Source organism: Sesamum indicum, linkage group LG10 (genome assembly GCF_000512975.1).
Source record: "Sesamum indicum cultivar Zhongzhi No. 13 linkage group LG10, S_indicum_v1.0, whole genome shotgun sequence".
Lineage (NCBI taxonomy): Eukaryota > Viridiplantae > Streptophyta > Magnoliopsida > Lamiales > Pedaliaceae > Sesamum > Sesamum indicum.
In genome coordinates, this window is record NC_026154.1 from 9,115,075 (window position 1) to 9,135,927 (window position 20,853).

At 34.9% G+C, this 20,853-nt stretch overlaps 1 protein-coding gene across 1 annotated transcript; it reads right to left on the bottom strand.

Annotated features, from left to right (window-relative positions):
• Window positions 1,456-18,179, bottom strand: LOC105172265 (ER membrane protein complex subunit 2). Its single transcript, XM_011093639.2, has 9 exons — window positions 17,829-18,179; window positions 15,926-15,990; window positions 11,660-11,708; window positions 6,451-6,545; window positions 6,210-6,295; window positions 6,071-6,130; window positions 5,835-5,916; window positions 2,087-2,200; window positions 1,456-1,869 (listed from the first exon to the last, which is right to left on the bottom strand). Exons 1-9 carry the CDS (start codon window positions 18,013-18,015, stop codon window positions 1,699-1,701), a joined length of 909 nt encoding a protein of 302 aa, XP_011091941.1. The 5' UTR covers window positions 18,016-18,179; the 3' UTR covers window positions 1,456-1,698.

The following is a 20,853-nucleotide window of genomic DNA, read 5'->3' on the forward strand; positions in this document are numbered from 1 at the left end:
GAGACACAATCAAGGGTAAATTACGACGACCTTTATTGAGGTTTGATATAATTATGAATATTCCTCTTATTGTTTGAGAAATTACAAATACTCCCCTAATGTTTGATGAAATTATGTAATCCTTGGATGTATGTATAAATTACAAGTTTGCCCTTACAATATTTTTTTATTTTCTTTTTAAAATATTAAAACATATAAAAAGAAGTCAAATGGGGTGGATGAAAATTTTTTTAAAAAATTATAAAAAAATTTATCCACTTAGTCCATAAAAAATCAAAGAATTTTTAAAAATAAATTAAATTATACTTTTCAATCCACAAGAGCATTTTAATTAGTTCACCACAAAAAATAGATGGAAATCTAACGAATTAGGCTAATTGTTAGACGGTCGTTAAAATCAGGGAGGTATTGATAGTTTTTCGAATAACAAAAAATTATTCTTAATTAAATAAAATCTCATGGAATCGTTGTAATTTATCCAAACAGATGGCGTGAATTTACCCAAAACAGTTGAGGTCGTTACATAAAACAGCTATAGTAACACAAAAAAGGACTTGTAACCTATCTTTCTGCTTTGCTAAAAACGTAGGAAGTAATACCCAAACTATCTGAAGTTCTAATACATGTAACTACCAAGAAAAATGCCAGAATAGTCGATACCAAGCAAACTAAAACATTAGATAAATCTAGTGGTCTGGGGTTACTGGTCAACGCAAAATTCATTTCTAGAACAACACAAGCCGTTAGCAGCGGTGAATTGTGTGGTCTGATGCTATATATATTGATGTCTGAACATTTGCAATTAAAAGAATTTCTTGCGACGCTTCTTTTTTTGTTTAAATACATTGTGTAATAGAAAGATAGATTACTTGTAAAATTTTGAGATAATATTAACAGATCTTACTAGCAAAGAGCACATACGAACAACTTACATGAGGTATTTTTTGGATTTAATGCAATTTACCTTTATATGATATCGCAAATGAACAAATTATCCTTTTATGAAAAAATAATAACATTTTACCCTATGGAAGGTAAATTGCTTAATTTTTTGAAAAATACTAGAAGTAATTTATTGTATTTTTTAAAATATTGAGAGATAAATTGCTTTTTTTTTTTTCTCTAAAAAAATAATTTACTCATTTGTAATATTTCAAAAAAATTATTTGCATTTTCTCTCATATTTTTCTGTTACAGATTATTGTTCTTGAATGATTCCGACTGTAAATTAGAATAAAATGACATGTCTGCTCATTCCTTTTAGAGTGGCATGGAAGAATCTTGTTTCTATGTATATATTTAACCAATAGCGTTAACTTATGTAGTTAGAGTATCCACATGGTGGAATACCATTTTGGTGTAGAAAAAAAATTATCATCCCCTGCCAAACAAATCTGTCCCAAGGGACTGTAATTATCAAACAGTTGAATGTATGAATTCAAGGCTAAAGTTGGCTGTCGTCCAATATTTATGCTGAAATTAATGACTAGTTTTGTCTGTTCACTGCAACAAACATGAAAAGAATCATATGTAATTTTCTAAAATGTGGCAACTGAAATATATAAGCTCATTAAGAGTCAGCCTAACATGGCACAATCTCACTCTTATACGTAAGATCTCATCAGATAGGAAGAGGCCCATGAAACAGGTTTCGAGTAGGCCGAACTCAATTAACAGCTACTACAATAGATATGTTAATCACAATGAGACTTTCAAGCTTCTCAAAGTGGAACTAAGAAGCGAGAGTTTGGCAGGGGATCGTTGCTTGTAGGCTTTCTCCAATGCCAGTGCTGAGAGAGATTGCAGCTCCAAGCTCTCCTTGTCCTCCTTGTTACGCCCTTTCGTCAGCTGTCCAATAGCAGCGGTACACTGAAAGAATAGGTTTTCTCAGTAACATGGTTATGATCAATATGGCCACTACCAAAGCTTCGATATGACATAACACTATAAATCCATACACAGGAGTGCCATAATTTCTGGAGCGTTATACAGAACGAATTAACTAGACTAGTAAGAGTAAATGGAATAAACATCTGCAACAAGCCAGTTCACACACGTGTGAAGAGAGAGAGGGGGAGAGAGTTACCAGGCATATGCCAAAAAGAGCTCGGATATTCTTTCCACCAGTTAAGTCTATGGTTGCCGCATAATATTTCTTTGATGCATGAAGATTTTCAAGTCCTCCTAGTGTGTAAAGCACCTGATTTGAGCCAGAACCAGATAAGATATAAGAGTCAATTCTTTTTATTAGGTGGCTCTAGTTTCACTCCAACACAACGCAATTCATTTCTTCCATAAATATTTGCACTTTATAAGAGCCAATTCATTCACAATCCAATTAATATGCATACAATTTAAAATGGTACAGCGGGTAGACTTCTGAAAGAGTAGAAATTTTCATGCATGAGTAGATCCAGATACTGTGACAAACGGCTACCTTCTCTCTAAGATAATCTCGAAATACTCACTAAAAAACATTGGAAACTGAAAGCCATTTCCAGGGCTAAGCAATTAACTGAACAATTCAGCAACCCCAATCAGCACATCATTGACATAGAACTCCTTTTATAAATACCTATAAGGAACATATATTGATCATATGCCAAAAACAGCATCATGCAGTGTTTTACACTCGCTGCATACAAGCCAACATTGCCCAATACATCTGACAACACAACTCTGGCCATTTCTAAAGTTGTACTACGAGGAAAATTGAAGTGTCCAACAAGGCAGGCTCAGATAAGACAAAAAGCACGAGTAAGAAGGAAAAACTGATTACATCCGCTTCAATATCAATAATTCTTTTGTCTCTTACCAAAGGAAGAGTTAAAAATCTTGAGTAAACTTACACGAGCGAGAAGTACATGGGCACTCTGAACAACAATATTTGAGCAGTTATCCAATATAACAGCATGTGTGGAATGACAAGAAGGGTTGCTCAATGTGCTACAGGCTACTAGACATTTGAAATTAAGTAGAGTTAGGCTTGGCTGTCCCTACCCACCCTCATATTAAATACTGAAAATGATTCATTTTGTCTGTACCCAACCTTACCTGATAGAATACTTATTTCAGTCCTACCAGGTATATCCAAAAAAATCAGGTATGCAATGGGTTGTTACAAGTTTCAAAAAATAAAATTTCCCAAATTTCAAATTTATTTTAAGATGAAACAATAAAATGTTTTAAACCAAATGAAGCAACTCTCATGCATTTTCAGTAACAATATCACAAGAATATGTTACTACTTTCACTTGGTAATAAGATTATATAGCTTTCGGTCGAAATAAAGATCTAATTGTTCGGATGTTCAACAAGTGCACATTGACCGTCATTAAATCTAAATAATATCTTAATTTTTGCCAAATGATGAACCACGATTAATTAATTAATTAATTATGATCAAGATAGGTCAAAGTAGAGAAGAAAATTTAAGAACCAGAAAAAAATGAATTAAATACGCAAAAATACTGACATAGTCGTGAACTGTCAGGACAACTAATGTCTAAAGATAATGTCCAGCTAGAGGACGTCCCATAAGGGTAGTTTAATTATCTACTGGGACAATCAAGGGCCATATCATCTTATGCAACAAACATGTATCCTAACCAAACCATTGCAATTAAAACAGGAGAAGTACACATTTAGTTGATTTAACTAGGCATCAACCATGGGTGTCCAAGAAAAAGCAAGGACTTGAGGATTACCCTTAGGGTATGATTGGTATGAGGGAATAAGTTATGAATAGAAGAAACATTCCTAAACTCATTCCAAACACATGTTTGGTATAACCTTACGAATAGCAATACCCATTCCCATTGGAATGTCCATTCTCATAAGTAGGGGATTATTACCATAAGTATAGGATTAGGCATTGCCCACTTACCCATGGTTTTTAGCAATTCCCAGTAGATTGAAAATAGATCATTTTATTTTTATATATTGCTCAAATAACTTTTAATAAAATTATACTAGCAAGATTTAATTTCAGAACGTTATATATTATTTTGAATACATCAAATGAAATAAACATCAAATATAAAATATTTAAATGTTTTACTAAAAAAATATATAATATAAAAAAATCAAAATTTTAAATATAATATAAAGTTAACATCTTCATATGTATTTACAAAATATTACCATAAGCATAAAATAATATATAAGAGCATATATACCATGCATTGTTGTATTCTATATTTTTTATTTTTATCCTAAAGTATGAAAACAAAAAGTATTTATTAAAAAAATTAAATATATATGAAAACATCCAACAAATTATATTATCAATTTATAATTGATTTAACATTTCAGAACAATATTTCTTATGTAATGAGCCAGCTTAGTTGTTTTTTGTTTTAGTTTGAAGATTCATTATTTAGAAAATATATAAATTAGAAATTTGAAAAACTTTAATTCAATTCCTTTTTTTATTCCTTTGGTATACCAAACACAGGAATGATATACCAAAATCATTCCATTTCTACTTTTATTCCATTCCTAAGTTCATCCTATCCCCCCCCCCCGCCCAATTCATTCCTACATACCAATCACCCCGTTAGAGTATTAGTTCAAATCTTTATCCTCAATAAGCATATAACAAAGAATGAGAGTGCTTGTAAACACTATGGTACAAAGATAGGCTAAATTTGGGAGGGCATTAACAAGGACTTAGCTGTTAGCAGCGGGATCTTTTACTTTTTCCATATATTTGCATGCTTCAGCAAAATCACTAATTAAACTAAGTAGTAGTCCCTCCCTGACAAAAGTATGTATGGAGTGGGCATGTCTATCAAGCTTCAGTGTAACATGAAATACTTTTAGTCAAATCATTTACAAATCGAATTGAATAAAATTAATATTTTGAAACTTTAGTAATATATTAAAACTAAATTATAAAAAAAACATGACAAGTTACTCCAAATATTTAACAGTTTGACTTTATACTAAAAAAAAAACAGATCTATAATTTGGGGTGGGGACGTTGGGCTTTACTATAGCATGTGTGTATTATATAGCTTTAGCTTGCAGAGGATTTACAATTTCGAAAGCATAATTTTTCATGTGACTAGGTAACAGGAATACTTATCTCAAAAGTAGAGGAATAGTTTCTGCTTGGCCCCGCTCTTCTTTTCTCTTTTGGTCTGAGCTAATGCCATAATGCATGGATGTTTTATACCCAATGAACAAAAAAGTCTTGATGTCATTGCCTAATTTTTGCGTTGGTGCCTTCTTCATTAGTAGCAAGACAAGAAGACATTTTGATCTTCAATAGGTTCTCAATCGTTTAGATTTAACTTCTTTGTTCTCCAATAAAGCATATATTTCAAGATAGTGATAGTACTTGGCTAATGCCAACCCTAATAGAAAGCAACAATCTCCTCAAGAAGCTCCCATGTTTATGAGCAAGTAAACAAAATGGGTCAATCTCGAATTCCGCTACATGCTCATCCCAAATTTTAATATGTCTACCGATTGCACAAAGTAGAGAGGAAACTGCTGAAGCATATTACCATATAGATAGTGCAGGGATGTGACGAACCTAACTCTCTCAGCACCCGATAGAGCCCAGACCTGTTTAGATTCAAGCTTAGATCTGACTCATAAGCCCAATTGCCCCTCCCCAAGATCACATTTTCCACTACAACTCCATCTCCTTCTACAGGTCATTCACCCTCAACCACTACATAGCTAAAAAAATTACTAATCTGTATGCCTCAAAGAAAATCAAGAAAACAAAAAAATTTAAACCATGCCTGTTTGGCAGAGAGCATTTTAGCCCTCAATTTTTCATCAGTGAGAAGAATAAGAAAAGTTTCCCAAGTAGTACTCACATCAGCATAGGCAAGGTGATATAACGGAACAGTTGGCTGCGATAATATCAGCTCCTCATAACAGAACGCTGCTTGCTTATACCTAATCACAGACAGAAAAACAGAAGAATAAGGAAATCAAGATCAATTATATGGGTAATTTAATATCACCTACGAATATTTGGACAGCTTCCCATTCCTGCAGCCCAGTCTCACCTAATATAAACAAAAAAATGGAATGACAAAGGAAAACTCACATTTGTAGAGAGACATATATTTCAGCTAGTTCTCTCCATGCATCATGATCTGCCATGAATCTGGATAGCAGCCAAACAGTCACCATATCAGTCGAAGGTTTTGAAATGAATCAAGAAGGATTATTTTGGCTTTTCTTACATTTCAAGATACTTGTTCAACCACTCAATTGCCACTGCAAGATTGCCTTGCGCCTTCGCCATTGCCACCCTTCTTTTGTGTATTACCTGCATATTAAGTTACAAGATAATGAATGCATTATGCAGGTACACTACCATTTTTCGTAACTGCAAAAATAAGATGTAAATAGGCTTTCTAGATGAATCCTGGAACTTACTCTCACCGATAATGAACACTATGTAATAAAAATTCCTCCACCTACCTGATCAAATTGGTTATCTTCTAAAAGGCTCGAGTGAGCCTTCTCAGCTTCTGCCCATAACCCCTTGGCTTCAAGCAACATCGCTTCCAACCTACCTGCAAGCACAAATGGTCTTAAAGGAAGAGCACTGCAAAGAACTTTATTGATTTAAGGAAAGCATATAGAGAAAACAACAAGAAACTATCAATATTGAACTCAACAAAGTGGCTGGCTAACCTCCTTACAGTCACCAGACCAGGCAGGGGGACTCTCAAAAACCCTGAACCTTACTTGTGCGTGTTTACATGCATGGGTGATTGGGCTTTTCTTTTCTACCCTTTTTTTAGTTTTCAGGGTTTGGGGGGCATGGGGATCTGAGGCAGTTACAGGTTAACCAAGACTGGGAAGATTCATTGAGCAAGTCCACGTGAAAACAGCAACGTGATACCCATTTAACCTTACCAGCAACATTAGCCCAATGACACGGCCAAAGATTGATGATCGAACTTACATCATAATACAAACACAAATTAATGCAACATGATCCTTTTGGGTATTTAAACAATGGATGCATTGTATATGAAAGACTCAACAACATCAGGAAAGTTGGAAATACCCTCATAATCTTAAGATTCTGTGCCTAAACCCAAAAATATTTGTTTCCAAAAATTCGTAGCCAATAAGAAGCCGGAGGCGTTTATTTTTGGAAGATCTCAAAGAAGTCCAATGGAATCTCAAGGGTTCTTTAACAAGTTTCTGACAGAGAAAGGTTTAATAGTTCCAGCAAGGGGAATTGCAAATCAGCAGCCAACAAGCCAATAACCAGGCCAGTCTGAACAAATGGAGAAACCCACTAATCAAGGAGAATCTCAGGTCATTCTTGTTTCCAAAAATAGCTCAACACAGCATTAAACCAATTTTAAGTTTCAAACAAATCCTAGATTTACTAGCGACCAAAACATTTCATCAAATACGTATCTGCAATAATCAAATTCACTGCTAAAAGAATCACTCCTCTAAGAACCAATGATGTCCTCAAAACAAATTAACCAGGAAACCATGCAAGTTACAAGCAAAGTCATGCCAAAACAGTCTTAATATCCTAAGCAGAGTTCACTGATCATAATATGACACACTTTGAACCATATAGGTGACATTACTCGTGTGGGAAGACGTACATCAAACTCAGACCTAAAAATTGAAAATCTGAGACCAAACACAGCCTTTTTCTGCATGTTAAGCATCACCAGGGCCAGTGCATGACTTGAGATATTTAGGGGCCGTTTACTTTAAGGGGTGGATACCAGCCCAAATTCACCTTAACAGGCATTTACTTTCATGGACCACGGCCCACTAACGATGAAGGGGTCCCGGTACTGATGCATGATTAACCCAGTTAACTTATCAGATCTGGGAGATCTAATAGCGTTATCCGGCCCAACCCAACTTTTTTTCCATGTAGGTTCTTTAACAATTTTGTCCCTAAATTGTGCGAGGAAATGACCTAGCCAACCTCATGCCTGAAAATGAAAGAAATACCAAGCGACATACATCATTTGTGCCGCCCCCGTTTTGTCGTTCTCCACCTCTCCCTAGTTCCTCTTCCTCAACTCTACCATTACTTCCTCTTCAGTATATGCTATCTCTCCTCCCATACTTGTTGCCCAACTTTCTATGTTACATATGTATTATCAGCGTATACATACCTATATATATACATATATACGCCCTTACTCAAACACCACACCTGGTGTCCGATCGCCTTTCTCCACAAAGCAAAAGCTTTTCTTCTAAGACTTGCTAACTTTTCCTTCTTTCCGTTGATTACATGAAAAAGGTTTCGCGAATTTCCTCCAAAAGTAGCACCGGAATTTCCTCCAAAACTAGCGTCTCTATATAGATGTGTCTGTGTTTTCTCTACACACACACACACAGTCACACACAGAGAGATGAGTTGGAGAGTGAATACCAGGTGCATTGAATGCAACTGGAGCAAAAGGACACTATACAAATGGAGATATATGTATGTATATATATATAACGTATGTGTATATATACTTATCAGTAGTTGCATATACATTACTCATGTACTTGGGGTCCTGGACTGTTGACGCCTATATGTAAAATGCATTTCAAAATATAATATTAAATCTATATCTATATTATTATAGTTGTAATTTGCTGAGAATTCAAGTCTATTAACTGTAAACATATAACATGATAACGGCAGTTTGGGAAATTCATACTTTTTAACTCCAAATTTATCATACAATATAAACAACACACTTTACAGATTTTTGAATCACTCAAATCATCCATTATGGTAAACATTGCCTAAAAATTATCAAATTATCCTATCCAACAGGGCCGTGTCGACCACTTATCCCAACTAAATAAGTAAATGGCCCATTATGGGATTTACAGATAATACATGAACCTTTATGGCAGACACCAGAAGCAAGAAGAAGAAAGCAAAGTGTGCTTTTCTGTCAAAGCTGCCTTAACGAAACATCAGAAATCAAAGGTTAGCAAGTCCATCTGCCAGGGAGGACTAAAGGAACAATAGGAATAAAGAAAGTAGAGTGTCATCTTTTCCATCATTAGGAAAAGGTGGTCTACCTTTTCAAAGAGGAAAAAGTAACTGGACTGAAGGCTTCATCATGTGGACAGGCAAGCTTCTTTTATTTATCAAAAGAACCTCCTAAAATCTTGACTACTTGAAGTGAGATTGTTTCAATCTTACGATCACATTTATCATTCAGAAGATAAGGCTGAGAAAGTGGTCACAACAATGACAAGCCCAATAGTTTGTAATGCTTAAAAACCTTAAAAGAGTAGCAAACACAACTACAGTGATCATTATAAAATGACAGGCGGGGAGTGACGGCTTGTAAACACGAGGCAAGAAAGAACTGATAGGATCCCCAAACACCAAACTATCTAACGAACAAAATATATGAGGAAAATAAATGATATTACAGATTTGATAAGATTAGCAAACGCCCATGAAGAGATAAGATATAATTTTACATGCTCAAGTTTAGTGACCAATTCCAACCTCAAAACTCCCATACAAAGGGATTCTCCAGCAGCACATAAATTGTTATCCCCTCTATTGGACTCACTCAAATCATTGATTTATCTACCAGTTATTCTTTTATGCTTTAATTCATCAAAAGACATTTTCCCAACCCTTTATTACACGCAACAGGAGCTCCTAAAACTTGGATCCTAATTTCCAACAGCATAATGGAAAAAAAATGAAAAGATAAAAGCCTTAGAGACCAAGTGTCTCTTGATGGACACAAGCTAACCAATCCATTCCTCACAATCTTACTAAATTGACGAACACTCAAACTGAAAACCTGACATAAACTTCAATTACAGTTCACTTTATATATTGCATATTCCAAATTGATATGGTCATCTGTCTGATTCAAGAAACTCAACTAAAGTATGCCAGTTAAACATCATTAGGTGATCCAAAAAAGGATCAATCCAATCCATCCTTCAGTAGGATTTATTGTTCGGCAATAATTGGCAGCTTGATAGGCTAGCAAGCTCCTCTCTCTTTTGGGCTGATCCTTTCCAACTAGGTAACACAAACTACAAATTTATCCTCTTTCATCAAACTGCTCCAGCCTATTAACTCCCAGGCTTCAAGATCCAGACAAATAATCTTAGGCCTTTGAATGAAAATGGGTCACATAAATTAAATGAATTTTCTCCGCATTCCTGGAAATATACACCAAAAGCAGCAGAAAATGGTTCGTCAAACATTTAATCACCTATAGGAACGAATTAACAAAACTCCCTCTTATTTACAAATATAACTAAAATCTAGAATCTGACTAAGAAAGTATCCAACCACACCTTGTAAAAAACATCTTCATTATACAACAACGAGACTCCAACAGCAGCCTCCATGTTTATATTTTTTAGACAATCAGTTCTCTTACACAGCTAGATATCAGTCAAAACCAAGCAAATTTTGTCTCTTCTTTTTATTTTTGGATTATTTTAGTTTTTCATTAATTGTTGTTACAGATCCTTAAGTTTAATCTTGTCCTATCACAACAATTTTACCGTGAATCGGAGCGAAAGGTAGATAGTCCCTGGGCACTACCAAGAAGCAACTAGAAGAAAAGAGTGGCTTCAAAGCACAACCATTTGCATACCAGCTCTTGATAGTAGGTGTCCTAAGCTTGGTGGCACGGAAAAGCATGACAAATGCCCATTATTTAGATACCAGTTAAAGAAAAAGAACAAGGGCATGCATCCACTAGCAGTTACTATTAAACAATTGCTTACAGGGTTGTCGAGATTGGAGGTTTCTATCAAAGGAAGTTTGATATGAGTGCATGCATGTCTAGAGCGTTTGTCTGGGATCCAGAATAAGTGCCACATTGAGAGACAGGAAATATATGTGAGGACCAAAGTCTAGTTTACTTTATACTTTATAATCAAGATTAGGCTACAAATATGCAAGTTGCATTATTATGACAAACTCCAGCAATAAAATCCAACAGTGCTTCTTACTGTTTGTTGTTAAGATTGACCTGATGCGTTAATTACAAGCTATTGGAAAACTGGAAGCATCACTCGGACAAGGTTGTCACCACGCATGGGTGAATCCAGAGATTGCTTCTCAAGACAATAAACCAGACAGCAAATAATATTAGCAGGTTTCATGGAGACTGGTTAAGGTAGTTCAACCAGTATGAAATAATCATGGTGTCATTATGACATCTAATCTGTTGAGAATCTTAACTAATACAAACAATGCAGATAATATACTATATCAGGGAAACTGGAAGCTCAGCCCATCTTTTTCTGCATTGCTTTCAACATAAACTAAAAATATCTTTTCCTTCGAATTTCTAGCACCCTCTTAGTTATGTCATTAGGATTGAATGTTTTCAGTTAGGCATAGTTATCATCATTCAGGCCTCATATAAGTCCATATCATCCGCAGTTCAGCCATTTATGTTCACTCATATATCAGGCTCTTATAAATGAAATGTGTAATTTAGGAATCCAATACAAGTCATGCATATCTATAAACTAACTCAGACATAAGAGAAGCTTCAGTGATAACCACGCTGAATCCATAAAATTTCTTGCTTTTTGTTAAGCTATGATCAAACTATCACCACCACATTGAGTTTGTGAAGGATCATTGAACTTCACATACAAAGAGAAGCATATATTATCTGTTAGTTAAACTCACCAACTCGTTTACTCTCTGGAAACTTTCTCTGTAAGACCTTGATAAATTCCTGCAAAATGGCCATTGGATTAACATCAAAGTACTGTGAAGATCTGCCTTAAGGGAATTACATACAAACCACAAAATCTCATATTTTTTGGACTCGATATAGGACAAATTCAGACACTAAACACAAGAACAATGACCTCGCAGGGGTTCTATTGAGCTGCCATTGCTAGTTCATGATTGATGAAGTGCCAAACTTAAACATTAGCACATGCACATACAAAAAGAAAAAGAACCACATGTAGAAATGGATGGCAGAGAGCACATGAATAGGTTTCTACATAATCTCTTTTTTGTACATATTTTTCTTTTCAATTGCCCAAAAAATTAAGATTGTGAAGATATTAAAATGGTTACATATTTAGACTATTTAACCCAAGACCCTAAAATATAAAAAGGAATACCAATAGTCATACAGATATACCATGCATGCACACATAAGACATATACAAAAAAACACATCCAGAAACACAGATACAAACAAGGATAAAGATAAAACAAGTATCAACAAACTGATAGTTGAAATAGAAGAGAGTTAAACTGATTGAAAGCTCTCAAAATGATAATGTAAAGTAGAAAGTTGGATAAAAGCGCAAATACACAGAATCACATCACTAAGGATATCTGAAACAGGTGGGGTTCAAAGCTATTTCAGTGAATGAGTTTGATGCTATGGATTGACTAACAGAGTGCTACAAAAATTTTAGGAAAGAATCTAAAAAGAAAAAAATCTCTCTCCATCCAACTCTTTTTTGTATTTGACATCATTTCAAAGCAATGGCCATCCCAGACTTGACTGTTGGACAAAACCTGTACTGATAAGATAAAATAAAAGAGTGGAAAGCTGTATGTCCAAAATGAATCAGTAATTATCTGTTTGGTCAAATGATTGCAAGGTGGAGTGACCAATGGTCTAATTCTTGACCTGTCTGACCACAGTTTTCCTCATTGCGGAAGCTAACGTGTGTCCTTGCCAGCCACAATCAAAACACGGTGCTAGGATGCTATGAAGGTCTAAAGATTTCAGTTGAGTATTGCATCAGCACAGATTTTAGCACACTCAGAGGTGCTCGATCCTAACCTAACAACCATCAGTGTGCTTTCATTTCCAGTGCCACGGAGCTCTCAACTGACAGGTTTAGGTACTAGAATTTCAACTCCAGGTGTGTCCTTGCCAGCCACAAAAAACATGGTGCTTAGGATGCTACGAAGGTTCAAAGATTTCAGTTGAGTATTGCATCAGCCAGATTTTAGCACATTCGGAGGTGCTCGATCCTAACCTGACAACCATCAGTGTGCTTTCATTTCCAGTGCCACGGAGTTCTCAACTGACAGGTTTAGGTACTAGAATTTCAACTCCACTTGGTCTGCGTTTAAAAAGTTATAGAACGGGTGCACTTCAGTTCTTAATCAGTTAGCGCAAGGAAGAGTCATCAACAAGGCCTATACAGAAGGGGCTCTCATAGCAAGATTTTGTTAGGGAGGCCAGGAACAATTGAACCAGAGAACCAATGTTGTCTTCTCCATTAATAGGATTCTAATTCTCTTCTTTTTTCAAATTTCTGGATTATTATGTGGCTCGTCTATCACCCTATTACCATTTCATTTAATTCATTAAATTCTAAGTCCATTGCCTTCAGCCTCCAGGAAAATACATCAAAGTCCCTACACTACAGAAGTGCCCTGTCCACTGGCAGAGTTATCAATGAACTGAGAAATCTTATCCAAAAGCTGCTATCAAGTCTCTATTCTATTATAGGAGATAGCCCTTCCTATAAGGCCTACAACCTGCTTGGTGGAAGAAACAGTTTCAATGTGGAATAGAGGCAACCATTTCAAAATATGCCATGGCATGAAGCGCTCTACCTGATTGAACAATGAAGTGACTAGATAAAGAAGGAACTTATATGCATAACATACTCCAAGTCTTGAAGAGAGATGCTAATGAGAAGGCAAAGTTAAGCAAGAAGAAACCCAGTGCAAGGAAAATCCATTAAGCTATTCAGCCCACCAAAAATTTCTGATGTCCAAAAATTATGCACAAGTCGGTGTTACACAAATGAAGCAGTAGACCAGGAAGCTATATTCACATCAACAGGAGATGATTCACCAGCAAAAACCAAAAACTAACAGATTAAGGAAAGAGTTGATTGGACAAACTTAGAAAAAGATGGATATAACATCAAAGACCAAAAAACCTTACTGCTGCCTCCTATATACAGAGAAACACTGGAAACACAAAGCTTCCCATGCAACACGAAGCCCCCACCCCACCCAGTAAGAAGTTCATAAACACACTCATGACATAATATTTGTATTTTTATCCAGTTGTCTGTCATGACAACGGCCGTGTGTTTTTTTGGTTTTTTGGGGGATTTACCCAAATTGCTGAATCCAGCCGAATCCAGCTTATCACATGCTTCTTTATCTTTACTGGTAAAAGCCAATGACAAATAATGGGCCTGGTCCAAATCAATGTTCATACATGACAAAGGATCAAGCCCAAAGAGGTGTAACCATGCATTATTTCAACCAGATAAAGAGAAACCACAAATTTGACCTTCATGATTAAAATGTTTCCAACCTCCATTTCCTTTAACCCTTGCTCTTTACTTTCATCTTCAAGCGGAGTGACAGAATAGCAGTGGGGAATAGGAGGCAAGATACGCAGAGGAGATGGAGTACACAGCAGAGTTTACAGGTCTGCAGAAGAGAAAGGAGAAAAGAGAAAGAAGAAAAGAAAGAAGGGGGTACAGATAGCTGATTCAGGCAGCAATAGGGCGCTGCAAATCTAGAAAAGAGAAGAGAGAAGAGTAAGGGAGCAAAAATAAGAACAAAAGAAAATAGACGGTGACAGTGAGGAGACACGGAAAGGAGAAGAGGAAAGGGTGGCAGCATGTGTCATGCAGCACGTAGAAAAAGAAAGGCGTAGAAGATAATAAAAAGGTTAAGGCAGTTCAGATGTGGACAAGAAAGAATTAGCTAGTGATGGCATTGAGTCAGCAGCAGTAATATGGTTAAGATGAAGGGGAAGGGCGAGGAGGAAATATAGCGAAACAGTCTAATATATTTTCTAGTTACTTCTAAATACCAAAGTCAAAATCAACTACTCCAACTTAATGAGCCCAAAAACAATCACTATCTCATCTACTACACCCAAGCCAAACAAAACCTATATTTTTACAAATATCACTAGTCAAAAAAACTTGTAAAACCACATTTGCACCATCTAAATAAGTACAAGAATGAAAATTATTTTTGTTTCGCATCATGGATTCAACTTCTAAAAGTAAAGTTCCAGCTTAGGTCAAATAGACTTCCAGATATCTACAGTGACAAAACCTTAGTCATCAGAGGGAAAATGTCATGCAGACATCAAAAACTGAAGGGATATATAGCCCCAAACAATTTGAGGTCATTTGGAGCGCATTTACCGAAGCTTGCTCCAGATGTGAAAGAAATGCAGAGGAAATGCAATATTGACATACTGAGAGCATAAGAAAAAACCGAACACACATGCAATCGGGTATCTTGAAATGGTTTTTTCAATCTTCAGGATTAGCCATAGCATAAACTGTTGTTCGAGTGAAGCAGGCAGAAAGGAGGAAGTATGAGCCAAGCCCATTGAGTACAAAAAGAAAGCTCTGCCAGGTAGGTTAACATGTGAAATATACAAGGCAACTAGAATATCAGAGGAGAATGAATTCTGAAATTACACTGTCACATTCATATACTATTTTGTATATCCAGAGTTTATTGACCACGAATAAAGAGGAGACAATATTCTTACTCACCTGAGCACTCAAGCTAAACCAAGCCTGCTAATAAGATCCATTTCATATAAAGATATACTTCATATACTCAAGCAGGAGGAAAACAAAAAGGAAAAGGAAAAGAAAAAGAAGGAGAGGTCAGCAAATAACACTTCAGTTTTCCATAAGGTTCTAAATGCCCAGAGAAGATCTAATTCTTTTCTCCTGGTGGTACCCGCGTAAGGCAAAGTTGGGGGCCTAAGCTCCTTGGCCATAGCACTTCTACAAGCTCAAACAGAGACAAGCTTACTTAACATAAATAATCAAAAAGAAAAATGTACACAGGATGAAGTCAAGTACAAGAAAATCCACAAGGTGGTCATCACACAATGCAAATACGATGGATTTTCAGACCTCCACAAAATAAAACAAAGTTCAATTAAATTCATATGGAAAAGAAGGCATTTACCTTCGCCAAATCAAGACGTTGGCAATCCATAGCTGCAATAGCTACTTGCTCATATAAGGTCCATTCTACATAATCCAGAAACAAGAGAACATGATCAATCTAACAATTAAATAGCATAAAAGAAAGGGCTGCACTCGCATTTCTATGTTGTCACACAAGCAATGGGAACTAAAAATTCATGATTTGAGATTATAACAAAATGCGTAGAAAAAAATTAGCAACAAGACCATCAACTATTATTCTTAGCCAGTTAGCTAGGATTAGGAATACTGCAACAGCCAATTGCACAGCAGCAAGCTTTTGTGAAATTGCTTAATCATTGTTATTAGTCAGGATCATCATTGAGAATCAATCATTATCTAGATCAAAGATCATAGGAATATGTAACTTTCATATCTAGCAACAGGAAATAGTAGTAGGAAATAGTTCTCATTCAAAATGTAATTGTCTAAATTTAACCACAATACCACATAATTACACAGATTAGAACCTTTTAAAAAAATAAAAGCAATCAACACTAAAGTGAGTAGTCATTCTGCCATCACAGAGGCAGAAATACATCCCAAAAGTTCATAGCACAACCAAGATTAAAAATAGAACCCACAAAGAACTTCCATTTGATAGGTTTGTAACTATTAGTAAGTATAATGGTTAACAACTTAACATGTATTCTTGATTCGAATACATCCACTTCAACACTCTAAACATGCCTGCACATTACTTCCAACCCAGAAAAGGAACTTCTAATGCACTTTGGGTGTTGAGGAGTCTTTATGTACTTGACTAACAAGGGATCTCCCCATGGTGGAAGCTAAAATGGAGCAACATGTGAAAAGGTTGCAGGGTTATATCTATAGGAACTTAAGGGTTATACCACAAAGTAACAATCTACTAGGCAGTCAAAAATTAATAAGTCATCCAACCAAGCAGAGGGCATATTGCAGTGGAATGCATGCTAGTTCAAACTATCTGAGTAGCTGATACTATATGAACAATACAAGTGCCAGCAAGAAAAAACTGACAATTGACATTAATGCACAATAGTTTTTACACTTGTGCATTGCTAATACTATATGAACAATCCAAGCCAGCAAGAAAGAACTAGTCATCGAGTGGAACTACACCCAAATTGGTGTTTAACCCATATGAAAAGACTAACTTGCAGACACCAACCACCAGACTTTGTCATAAAATCAATGTTTTAAACGAAACAAAATCGGGGACCACAATGTATTTTTCAGTTTTCAACTACAAGACCTCACTGTTCGTCGTAATTCTAAGAGTTACAACAAAATATTGTAATTGTCTAGGAATCGTGAAAGCCATGGGACCAAACAATCTCGTGCTAATGTAACTAAAATCCTTTCTGCCTTGAGGCAATCTATCCAACATTGACTAGAAAGCATGGCAGCCACCAGTGAATGAGATTTGGAATTTCATAAACTGATTTTCCTACGAGCTTTTTTCATCAATAGGCAAAAGGCCGCATAGGAAGATATAAAGAAAACAGCTTGAAGAAGAAATATCAATGTATTAATCATACACCTATAAAAGTGGCAAAAGAAGGGCATACTCCAAGTTTCAATGCACTATCTCACTTCAAAAAAACATCCAACCCGCCCTGGGTACAAACATGTTACAAAGAATGAAATTCGTTATAGTAATAAATTTTTGTAAGTAGTTGTGACTGAACACATCATCTGTCTAAGTAGATGTACTCGAACATAATCAAAAAACACGCATCTTCTTCCTCCCTTGTCGCCCAAATAACAACTAAAGCAAACAGCAAAATTTCAAAACTTCATAAAGAATCTCAATTTAACAAAAGATCTATCTACCCACATCGCATATTCGAAAATCCGGATCGTCTTTTGGACCCATATTCGAACATACATATATATACCTTCTGGTCCAAGAGCAGATCGCTTTGAGGGGTCGTTAAGAACGGAGAAGCCGTACTTCAACACCTTATCTGCGCGGCGGAGCTTGAGCTTTCTGACAAGGCAGAGGTACTCCCATGCTCCCCCTCCCCCATTCTCCACTTGGTTTTCCAATCTATTCACTTGTTCTTCCTCAGTTTTGCTCACCATGTCTCCTCTCCGTGTAGGTGTCTTATCGCTGCTTGAATCTGGAGAGATGTGGGAGGATCTGCTACTCGCTTTGAAGGCAACGAAGCAAATATTAGCTGCCAAAAACCTTTTAAATTCCCAGCTAATGTTAAAAGTAGGTAGGGGATAAAAAGGGTCGGCCTCAAAATTCCGAGCAAAGAGTAAATATTGTGTTTGGATGCAATTGGGTAAAAAAATCAGCTAAAAGCCCTTTTATATTAAAAATATAGGTAAAAGTCTCTAGTATTTTTCAAAGTAAAACATATTTTCCTTTTTCATTATTTAAGCTTAACAGTGTTAAAATTTTTATTGAATTGTCCATTATACACTTATTATAATAATCTTCAATTTTTAAAAAGTGAGAGACCCAAATTTAAGTAATCTAAAATATATTTTTTACTATATATATACATGCACTATACACATAATATAACATATATATTGCAAGTGACCGTCAACGTCGGCTAGGACAGAAGGAGGCGTTGTCATCAACCAACGCAAAAGGGGCGACCTCATCATCCCCTTCTTTTGTAGACGGTGATGTAGATCTAGGTGGCATCGCTTAATGACTCAGTTCAGTTCTCTGTTGTTGCCCAGGCTTCCCTCCTAACTACACGCAACACTTTGTAGGTGGTGGTGGGAGCGATAGATGGCGATGCGATGATTTGCTTAATTTTTTTAACCAAAAATATTGTTTTTTTATTTTTTAACCAATACATAATTTTATCTAAAATATTACTTTTTTTAATTTTGAAAAAAATTAAGTAAATATAATTTAATTTTGAAAAAAATTAAAAAGAATAAAAAGTATTAAATTTACACTTTAAATACATATAATGATAATTTAAATTAAAATAGTATTTATAGTAAATGAAATAACTTAAAAACTGATATTCTTTTTGGTATTTTGATATTTAATTATTACATTCTATAAATAAATATAATTTATTGAAATATATTTTAAAATAAATAATAATTTAATTAAGTTAATATTATATAATTCTTATAGTTGAATTTCATTTATATTCTTATAAATACTTAAATTTTGAAAAGTTTCAAAATTAAAAAGAATAAAAAGTATTAAATTTACACTTTAAATACATATAATGATAATTTAAATTAAAATAGTATTTATAGTAAATGAAATAACTTAAAAACTGATATTCTTTTTGGTATTTTGATATTTAATTATTACATTCTATAAATAAATATAATTTATTGAAATATATTTTAAAATAAATAATAATTTAATTAAGTTAATATTATATAATTCTTATAGTTGAATTTCATTTATATTCTTATAAATACTTAAATTTTGAAAAGCGAATTTTAGTATATTACTTTTTGTATTATATTTTTTTAATTTAAATTTTTAACTCTAATAAATTTTATATACTTTTAGTTGTTTTGATATTTAATTAATATATTTTACAAATAAATATAATTTATTAAAAAGTACTCAAACTAAATAAACACAAAAAAACAAGCCAAAAAAAAAAAACAAGCTCAAAATATATTTCAAAGGAAAGTGTTTTAGTAGAGAAAAGAAGGGTACTTCAATCAATCTAAAGTCAACAACGGTGTGGAAAACATATATAAAAACAAACCATCCATTTTCACACAAAGTGCGCATGCAAACAACCTTTTATTAGTAGGAAAAAGCAAGCAATTCTATTATGATATTATAAATGAGTAAATTATCAGTTTATGAAAAAATAAATAGTGATTTACCTTCCTGTATTTTTTAAAATACAACAATTTACCCCCCTATGATTTTTAAAATGAAGCAATTTATACAAGGACGTAAATTACTTCATTTTAAAAAGTACAAGGGGATAAATTGCTATATTTTTTTTAAAGGGAGTAATGTGCTAATTTTCAATACCCCATGGAGATAAATTGCTATTCAGTCTTTTATTAGTATATGCATATGATTTTTTGGATTATTTTCAAAGTTTCCAACTTGCAAGAATTATTTTTCTGAATAAAATATATTAATAGATTATGTTTTATTACATGAAGGAGAGAGATCTTGGTAGGGCTTATTTGAATGAGTCGGAACCAGCATAAGAACAACTTTGCATCATTTCTACGAACAAATATGATGAGGATGTTTTATGTCCAACGCCTACCAAATCTTATCCCTTCTCAATCTTTTTGTCTTTGCAGAGCATATCCTTTTGGTTAATCGGAGTTGGGTATAATGCCTTATTGTTTGCTCAGTATACTTTTTGATGAAGATAAATCATTGTCTTTGCATGACAATATCATCGAAGATCCATGTTTGTAGTAGTTTAGAAGAGCAAAAAAGCATAGAGCATGGCTGCTGACGACGAGCATAACACAGTGAAGGTTTTTGTGTCATTTGTTTGCTTATTTATTCATTTGTTTTCTTGGTTATTATTCATGATTAGTTTTATATTGCTGCAGGTAGCACAATTTTGGAATCGGGTCGTTGAACCTGGTACCTTGGGTTGGGTCGTTGAATCCCTTCTTAAGCTCCCTACGAGTAGATCCTGATAACAGAACAAACGTGAGACTTGCCGGGTAGCCACCATCTAAGGCCCTCCGATGCTTAAGTTAGAAATGTGGGGTCGAAAGCGATCAAGTGAGAACGAATGAGATCAAGAAAAAGTAATAAAATGCACTTGCTGAAATATTCATAAATGCTAGTATTTATAGTGGTGCGGTACCGCATGGTTGAGCATCACGTGGCATCATCTGGGTGATCTGACGTCAGGTGATCCAACATCTAGATAGGCGGGTGGGCTCCGTGGAACTGGGTCGGATATTCACGCATGGATCCTGCCATTAATAGTA